Raw genomic sequence first — 9,932 nt, forward strand, 5'->3', positions numbered from 1 at the left:
CCACAAATAACTTTCTATTCAATAATTGTGTTAGGCCCATATCAGGCAGGACCCAGCATGTTTGCTTATTGTATTTCCAGTACAGTCTTATACAGCACCAGTCTTGATACAGCCTATAGGCTTTAAAAGCATGTGGCTGTTTCAGCATCAAATGCCATCACTGTAGCTTTGAATAGTTTTGGTGACATCCAAAACAAGAAGAAAACTGCCCTTTGGAAAATTTTCCCATTGCAATCATACTATGGAAGCCATTCCTTACCAGTTTTGTATGTCTTCTGAGTCCTTCATCCTCTTCTCCCTTTTCAGAGTCACCAAAAAGATCCTCTTCTTCATCACTTATCAATGCTATTTTTTCTTGGGGCGAGGGGGAATGGGAAAACACTGTATCTGATGTTGCATGCAGCATGGTGACAAAGCAATCTTCTCTCTGGTGATACTTAGCCAACTTCATAGATACTGTTTTTCAGTGAGTAGCTTCCCAATATTGAACCCTCATATAAAGCCCTGTAAAAAGCATCCGCCACCTGGCTTTGACTTTTTGTTGCATTATAACTTGGAACTGAAATTGATTTTATATTGGCATTGTCACCATTTACAAGGCATTCAACACTGTAAAAGTTCAAAAATTATTTTACTGTGAGTGAAGTTAAGTAACAAAAGCGCACTGACACTTATCAGTTTATTAGGCATTCACCACCAGCACTAGTCCAAGTACATTGGTAGAAAGTAACATTCGGCAGCCGTTAAAGTTCTCACTCTTCTTTGAGCCGTCTCTATCAGCTTTGCAAATCTGAAATCGTGATCTGCCAACTGGTCTTGAGAAAAGTGTTTCCAGCTTTATCAAGTTTGATGGGGAGCACTGTGACACAGCAACTTTCAAGTGTTTGCCACAGATTCCCATTCAGACTAAGATCTGGCCTTTGACTGGGCCAAAGAAAATTCAGGTTCTTCTTTTTAAACCACTCCAGTGCTACTGCAGCGTGGGCTTACAGCCATTTTCCTGTTGGAAGTTGAACCTCCATACAAGTCCCCTACAGAATGAAATAGAGTTTTCCTCTACATTTGCCCTATATTTGGCCCCATTCAACTTGCCATCATAATTGACCAGTTTCCCAGAGCCTGTAAGGGAAAAGCATCTCCCAGAATATTGGGAGCCACAACCATGCGACCTTGGGGATGGTTGTTCTTAGGGCAACGTGCATTTTGTTTTGCACATGCATAGAATTCTGAGGCAAGGCCAAAAAGTTCATTTTTTGGTCTCATTGGAGAACTTTCCCCCACCAGTTGCTGTGTCTACCACATCGGGTTTTTTTTCAAAGTTCAAATAGTAAATTGATATGGATCGTTCAGCAAAACTATTCTTCTTACCACTTTTCTGTGAAGCCCTGCTTTGTCGATCATCTGAGTGAGAGATATACCATGGGGCTATTTCTCCTCTCTAACTATTAGATCTCTCTCAGCACCTTCGGAGTTACTATGGCATCTTGTTCACTTCCGATCAATGCCCTGATTACCCAGTCACCTGAGTTTTAATGGATGGTTGTTTTGAGTTATGCCTCCACTTTGTTGTAATGGATTAAGTGGTGGTCTGATGATGTTGTTGTTTGGGATATGACTTTTAATAACCGAAGCCTAATTTATTTCTGGATTCTTTTATAGCTCCTTGCTCTTTATGCTGCTATTTATTTAGATGTGCCCTCCAAAAACTCTAGGACCTTCCAAAACAGTTCTTTTCATTTGAGATAATGTGTCACTCTAACTGAGCACAGATTCCATTTTAATACTTAGGTGGACTACTTGGATGCAATGTGTTGCAACCAGGGCTTATTTAAGCATACCACAGTAATAGGTGAATATTTTTGGAACTAGAAATGCCAGTTCGTTTTTTATTTAATTTTTAACCAAATAAAAATATTTTGTGTTGATCACACACAACGTTGACTATCTTGTGTACATCAAGCCAAATGAATCAATTTCATTCTAAGTAACACATCAAATGTGGAAAAATCCTTTTCTCCAAGGATTTCCCCACATTTTGTGTGTTATCTACAAGCGAAAATTGGAAGAAAAGAAAAAGTGAGAGAGAAGAAAATCCACTGATGTTATAGCATGGCGGTTATATAAATTAGTTCACTGAAAAGAAGTGGAAGTTAAGAAGAAATAGTGAGAGAAAGAACTGTTAAGACAGGGGTAGGCAACCTTTTGGAGCCGGGAGGCCGGGTTGGTGTCCCCCGACAAGTCGGGGGGGCCGAAGCCGGGGGTGGAGCTCCACCTCTGGGGGTGGCTGCATGCTGGGGGCAGAGCTTCCACCTCCGGGGCGGAGCCACCCTCCGGGGCGACCACTCTCGGGGGCGGAGCTCTACCAAAGCCCTGCAAGGAGGAGAGGCGTGTGCCCGCCCTCTCTCCTCGGTGCCTTTCTGGACAAACACCCCCAATCTGCATTCAAAACACAACAACAGCACAGTTGGCATTTCACATGGCTTTACTAACATGGCCTCTTGCATATTTCAGGGCTTATTCATAATCAACCCCTTGGTTAACATTAGATGGTTTCTGGCTAGCATATTGAAAGTCAAGGTGGTTCACCGTCTTGGACCAAGGTACTTCAGAAATGTGTATTGGTAAAGGGACTTTGGTTTTCTGTCACTCGCAATGGGTTTGTAAAAATCACAGCAATTTACATTGGCCTTGCCCCAGAGGCTTTCTGATATCAATTACAGTTATTGCTATTAAGAACCAAAACACACAGAAAAGGCCACTTTGGAAGTCACATCTCTTGGTCAGGAAACTAGTGCGTGCATGCCTCTCAAGCTGGACTCACATTATCATGTCATCATCATCATTGCATTAATCACCACCAACATCATTGTCAAATCAGGGAGGGCTGTTTTAAGCATAAAGCACACAAAACACATTTGCATAGCACACCTCTCAGCTTCTGAAAATAAACAGTGTATGCATACTTCTCAAGCTGCAACACATCATACAAATTGTCAAATCAAGGGACTTGTTAGCATTAAAAACAAAAAACACACTTTGCAAGTCACACTCTATCAGTCTAACAGGTATTGCATACTTTCTCAAGTGTTTTTTCATTTAAAGCAAGGGAGACGTGTTAGCATTAAAAGCACACAAAACACACTTGCAAGGTCACACTCTCTTGGCTTCAGAAACATGCCTCCATGCCTCTCAGCTGGCTTATAATCATCATCGCATACACAGCACATCAGTCATCATACTATCATTGTCAAGCCAGGGACACTTGTAGACAATTAAAAATAACTGAAAATAAAATAAAAAAACCAATCATCATCATCATCATCATCATCATCATCACACTATCCATTGTCAACCAGGACACTTGTTAGCATTAAAATAACTGAAAATAAAATAAAAAAACCCATCTGGCCTCTGGCCACTCACTCACCTTCTTTTCCTCTCTCTTCGTCCTCCTCCTGCTTTCTTCCTCCTGCTGCCCCTCTTCCTCCTCCTGCTCTTCCCTGCGGGGAGGCGGGGGGAGGGCCGCGCTGGGGCCGCGTGGAGCCCCGGGGGAGGCGGGGAGGGCCACGCGGAGCCCCGGGAGGCAGGGAGGGCCCCTGCCGCCCTCGGAGCGCTCCTGGAGGGCCCAGGGGCGGCCGTGGTGCCCCCCCGAGGCCCCCCTGCCGCCCTCGGAGCCCTCCTGGGGGCCCAAGGGACGCAGCGGGCCTCCTAAAGGCCCGCCGTCTGCTGCTGCCGCGGCTGCCCATCACAGCTTTTCGCCTCTCGGGGCCGCCATTTGGGCGGCAAAATGGCGGCGAAGTCTCGCGCGACCTCCCCTGAGGTCGCGCGAGATTACGGCTCCATTTTTGGGCGAAAAAATGGCGGCGCCCATAGCCCCAGAGGCCGCTATGGGCGCCCATTTTTTTGCCCAAAATGGCAGGGAGGTCGCGCGCGACTTCGCCACCATTTTGCCGCCCAAAATGGCGGCGCCCAGAGCGGCGAAGAGCCTTTACGGGTGGCGGGCGGCGGCAGCGGCGGCAAACAGCACCTGGGGGCCAGGCGGCAGGCCTCCGCGGGCCGCATTCCGGCCCGCGGGCCCGGAGGTTGCCGACCCCTGGTTAAGATAATGGTGGTATCTCTGCATGATTTTAGGTAAGTGGTAGGTATTATGTGGGATAAGGGGTGGCTAGGGGACTTGGGTTCGGGGCTTATGTGTGTAAGTGATAGATGTTAGAATATGTAGTTTAAGGTATGATGTATGTGGAAGGAATGAATATAAATTTAAAGTCTTTATATGTCTTATATGTTTTGAATGGTTTTAACTGAAATAATTTTTTTTAAAAATGTGGAAAAATCCAAAGTTGAGAGAATACTTCCGCAATGCACTGTAACACTAGTGTTCTGTACTTTTTACAAATGTTGTTCATTTTAAACTTAACCCTGTGTGCTTTTAAATAAAAATTAAATTATTATTATATTGTACATATGCTAGGAAGACTTTATTTGTCTTTTGATTCCCTTGTCAGAGCCCTAATACTCAACAAGATGGCACACTATTTTCCCTCTTTGCACAGGCATCTGTGGTTATGATAAAGGCACAATAAATAGCAGACTGAGTACATTTCTTACCGGCCTCTGATCATCTTCACTTACATCCTCAAATTCTTCCAATTCCTGAAACACAAACGCAGCTTAAGAAGAAAACCTCTAAAGGTATAAATGCTGCTTCCTTTCCATCATTTATAGGAAAGGAAATATAATCATCTTTTTACTAGAATACATTAGGACTTGGTTTACTTTGATTCTGGAGGCATACAATTATCTTTTAGATTTAAATCTTATAAGAATTATTTAGTTTAATGAAAGATAATCAAGACAAAAAAGAGTAATAGGCTTTATAAATAGGTGGAAATTTTAGTATGTGAATTGTGGAGAGAAGCTGATACATTGAATATGAGTTAAGAAGAGACACACCAGAGAAGGCATTGGAAGATAACGTAGAAGGTTAAAAAAGTGAAGAAGGCATGAGTAGGTATGTCTGGAGAATGAGAGATAAGTGAAGAATGAAAAGAATGAAGATAGAGAATATGCAGGAGATGATAAGGAAATTGGAATAGTAGTTGTAGGGTTGAGGAACAAAGAAAGTTTAAATGAAGAGTGGAAGTTTGATCCAATTTTTGGAGGGTATAGGACCAAATAGCTGATTTACAAAAGGGTTGAAAAGAGAAGTGAGATAGCGTTGATTTGACTGAAGAACTTCCCTGAGCAAAGGACACCAATCAAACGAATCTTTTAGAGCATCTGTGTGTCAATGTTTAAGAATGTGTGGTTGTATCATTTTAAAACTCAATAAAAATTTAAAAAATTAAGTCTAAAAAAGAGAGAAGAAAACCTCAAGTATACTGAAGCAGAATTAAGAATGTCCAAGTATTTTATTTATAACATTTTACCATATTAAAGATATATTAAATCTGGGATTACCAGCATGATAAACCATGAATTCCTGCCCTTTCCCAGGTGTTTAATTTCTTTGTTTTGATGAAAACAAGACAAAAATACTGAGGATGAGACTTCTCTTCTTACCTCTTCAGCTTGTCCTTCACTGTCAATCATGCTCCCACGATCACTATCCATTGTACCTTCTGCTCCACAGAGGAAAGAAAAAGATTAATCTGAACTGATCATATTCCAAGTGCTTTTGTCCAGATCACATTTCAAAACAGGTACAACAGATGCTTACTTTGCTGTTGGAAGTTCCTGCCCCATAATCTGTAGAATGCCCCCAACATTCCACCTAGAGATTACATAATAACAGGGAAGAACTCATACTTGAACTCACATTTTTCGCTTCTTTTCCCAATTTTTCCCTTTTTTGTCATGTAGTTTAGTTGATTATAAACTGCAAAATGTCTCTAGTTCTTTGACAAAAAGTAACACTTGAATTGAAGCAAAAAAAATCCCCTCCAATCATATACTGAATCAACTTTTGATTTGTAAGTGGAGTCATTCAAACACATGTAAGACTAAGCAAAAGAGCTTACATGTACAAGCAAGGAGCAGCAATAACACAAAGATTTCAACTCCACCACCACACAAGACTGGATATAAAACTTCAGGTGGGACTAATTTCTTCCTTGGGACAATGCCATTCTGGATCATCCTACATAAAGCACTACTGAATGAAGAGTTTGTTTTTAATATTGGCATCATCACATGTAGAACATATGTCCAAATAAAATTTATTTCTGCAAAGAACTCAGATGTCTGCTGATAAATTAGTCTGGACAGGTGCATAATATCAACATCACAAATGACAACCATACAATTTGAGGATACTAAAAATGCTCAACAATTATCACATACTGAAGCAGTAATCAAAGTACTACAGGATTGCTGAAAAAACAAAGATAAGTCACTTTGAGAGCACTAAAAGCTGAAATACTATGAGATAGTATTATAAATTATTATTATAGAATTTCCCAGGCACCAGCATATCCTTTAATGTAGATTTACACAACCCAGTACCCACTATATTTTTGCACTACAACTCCCATTAGATCTGGAAACCATGTCCTATGAGGGATGACTTAGGGAGCTGGGGAAGTTTAGCCTGGAGAAAAGAAGGTTAAGAGGTGATATGATAGCCCTGTTTAAAAATTTGAAGGGATGTCATATTGAGGAGGGAGCAAGCTTGTTTTCTGTTGCTCCAGAGAACAGTAACCCGGAACATTGGATGCAAGCTACAGGAAAAGAGATTCCACCTCAACATTAGGAGGAACTTCCTGACAGTAAGGGCTGTTCGACAGTGGAACACACTCCCTCAGAATGTGGTGGACTCTCCTTCTTTAGAGGTCTTTAAGCAGAGGCTGGCCATTTGTCAGGGATGCTTTGATTGAGATTTCCTGCATGACAGGGGGTTGGACTGGATGACCCTTGCGGTCTCTTCCAACTCTACAATTCTATGATTCTATTCTATGATTGTATGATTCTTATTCCATCCTAAGTCATAAAACATTAGGCTCTACCTTCACTGGAGAGATCACCAAGTCCAACATCGTCTTGCTCTATGAAGAACTGGGAGCCAATTAAATATGGCAGGGGCCTCTCAATGTAAAGATCCTGTAAGAAGGGAAATAAAGAGTTGTTTAGTGTCTAATAGCTAAGGAAGCCCTATGGTACTCATGGGATCATCATGAGGTAACAGACAACATGAAGGCACATGCATAAATTACAACAGGGCTTTGGTACCCACTGCAATTTGTTTTCAGGACACTCTGTGGATACCAAAATCCATGGATGCTCAAGTCCCATTAAATACAGTGGCATAGTAAAATAGTGTCCTTATACAAAATGGCAAAATCAAGGCTTGATTTTTGGAATTTATATCTTTTTGGAATATTTTCACTGGTGGATAGAAAAATCTGTGGATATGGAGGGATATGTTACACAGACCAAACTTCACTTTTCAGAGATAAAGCTGCAGAAAACACCGAACAATTTGCATAGTCTCCTGTCATGACGCTATGACCTGATTTCTAGGTTTGTTAACTACATTTGACTACCAGTATTGATTAAAAATTACCTCCAGGTAATGTGATGGATCTAATCTGCTGTGAGAGTAATACAAATCTCCACATGTTACAGGACTGCAGTTCTAAGCATTTGTCACCAATGGCTATGCTGGATAGGGCTGGTGAGACTCACAGCTCAACAGCTACCCCCGAATAAGCTCAACAGCTGGAAGATGAAATTATTCCCATTCCAATCCAATATTTTACTAAATGTGAGTCTTTCTGTCCTCCTGCTAACATGTTGCATTGTGCCTTTATTCCAAAATACAAGTGAATTTCCATACATTCATGTATAATAATCAAGCCAAACGGTGAAAGATTCAGGGTAAATTTTAAAGGCAGCCTTTTTTCATTCATTAGATAAGTGAATGATCAAATTAATTATCAAAAGTTATAGTCATGGTTGCTTATAGGCTGAATGCTATTTTGGTAGATGTTTTCCAAAATTTAAAATAAATGTGAATTTGTAGAGTAAAAAGCCAGATATCTATGTAAAAATTTCAACCTTACAGCCAGTTCTGGGCATGTAGCCACATAAACCAAAACAAAGGAAATAAGAGAATCTGACAGAGTAAATAACAAACAGGTAATCTGTGTACAGAGAAAAAAAAACTATACTGCATTGCACAGCCACAGGCTAATTCATATCTAATGCAATCATCTGTTGGCAGACAAAAGCACAGTGATGGTCAGTGCTTGATCATTTATTGGCCTTGTACAGAGGGCCACTACAACCTGGGGGGGGGGGATTAGCTGGATCCATCTCTGAATGGGCAGATAGATGCTGGAAACCATATAAAAACTACCTTCTCAGGTGCAAAGGTTAGGTTGTTCACACAGCCTCCAACTCAGTCAAACCTTTCTATGACAGCTTTTATTCTGATGCTGCGATTCTAGCTGGTAAATATTCTTGAAATATTGGTAAAACAGATGGAAAGAAAATGTCCACTCTCCATATTAAATAGATTATGGTAAATAGTCAATTCATGTCTGGATCATAAATGCATCCAAGGACTATATAATGGATAATGCAATGGATAGGGACATTGGTTCTTACCTGTGATACGTCCATTTCCAGTAGATAAGAGTCCCACATCCTGTAGTTTTTCTTAACCCTAGAAGGCCTTAGTCTTGGCCTTCTAGGGTTCAGAAAAACTACAGGATGTGGGGCTCTTATCTACTGGGAAATGCAATGCCTGTGGAAGAATACCATTTTCCATAGATGCATGTTGTGACAAATATTATTTCCTCCACAGATGACATATGGGATAGAATGACCCAAAATTATGTATGTAAGATTTGTTACACATAATGGCCTTCATGAAATGTCTATATAATGCTTCAACAGATGGCATGAAATGGTAAGTTATATGCCGAGAAAATGAAAAGTCTATATACCTCCCCAAGGGGAGTGGAGGGGTACATATGCATATCTCTGTGTGTGCTTGCGCACACACGCACACATATGTTTGTTCCTTTTAATGTAATAGCCCAAAAGATTACTAAGCTGCATGGTTACTCTCCCATATTAAATAACTGGATATTTAAGAACACTTTACCATACTTAAGAACACTTTAAGAAAGGTAAAAATAGCCTCTTGACATGAATGTCTAGTTGTAACCAACTGTAGGGAGTGGTGCTCTTCTTCATTATTAAGCCAATGATCCAGCATTCTCCCAGGACTACTACGGTGGTCATGTGGCCAGGATGACTGTACAAAACGTTATCTTCCCACTGAAGTTGTACCTATTTATGTACTGTACTTGCATTTGCATGCTTTCGAATTGCTAAGTTGGCAGAAGCTGGGACTAGTGTCAGGAGCTCACTTCATTATGTAGCACTTGGGCCTCGAACTACCAACCTTCTCATCTTCTGTTTGTCAGAAATACTGTAGTGTCTTAACCAATTAGCCACCACATTCCCAAGAACACATACAGTGGACCCTTGTTATACGCTGGGGTTTGGTTCCAAGATCCCCCGTGTATAACAAAATCCGTGGATGCTCAAGTCCCATTAAATATAATGGCAGAGCAAAATGGTGTCCCTTATAAAAAAATGGAAAATCAAGGTTTGATATTTGAAATTTATACTTTTTTTTAATATTTTCAAACCGTGGATGCTTGAATCCGTGTATAAAAAAAATCCGTGTATAAGAAGGGCCAACTGTAATTGAGTGTTAATTAAATCTTCCTGTTTGGACTATACCACTGTGAACAAGCTGGGAGCGCAAGTAACCAGATGACGAGAGGGGCCTCCAAACAGGTACAAATTTCCTGACAAATGTTTAAAAAACCTTTAATCTCTCAGCTGAAAGAGAAAAGGGTGGGGAAATCACACCTACTTTAGGCTGCCAATGTGGAAGATTTTAAAAGTGGATTAAA

The 9,932-nt window shown here is 40.8% G+C and overlaps 1 protein-coding gene across 1 annotated transcript in view; it reads right to left on the reverse strand.

Moving 5' to 3' along the window:
* The window catches only part of LOC121926472 (WASH complex subunit 2C-like), a 293,675-nt gene that overhangs the window by 78,992 nt on the left and 204,751 nt on the right, over nt 1–9,932 (reverse strand). The window contains exons 3-6 of the mRNA XM_042459487.1: nt 7,005–7,098; nt 5,720–5,773; nt 5,563–5,621; nt 4,609–4,653 (exon numbers count right to left, since the gene is read on the reverse strand). Coding sequence (XP_042315421.1) covers nt 4,609–4,653; nt 5,563–5,621; nt 5,720–5,768 — 153 coding nt within the window. The 5' untranslated portion in view covers nt 5,769–5,773; nt 7,005–7,098. The remainder of the gene's footprint in view (nt 1–4,608; nt 4,654–5,562; nt 5,622–5,719; nt 5,774–7,004; nt 7,099–9,932) is intronic.

The sequence above is a fragment of the Sceloporus undulatus genome, chromosome 3 (assembly GCF_019175285.1).
Source record: "Sceloporus undulatus isolate JIND9_A2432 ecotype Alabama chromosome 3, SceUnd_v1.1, whole genome shotgun sequence".
Lineage (NCBI taxonomy): Eukaryota > Metazoa > Chordata > Lepidosauria > Squamata > Phrynosomatidae > Sceloporus > Sceloporus undulatus.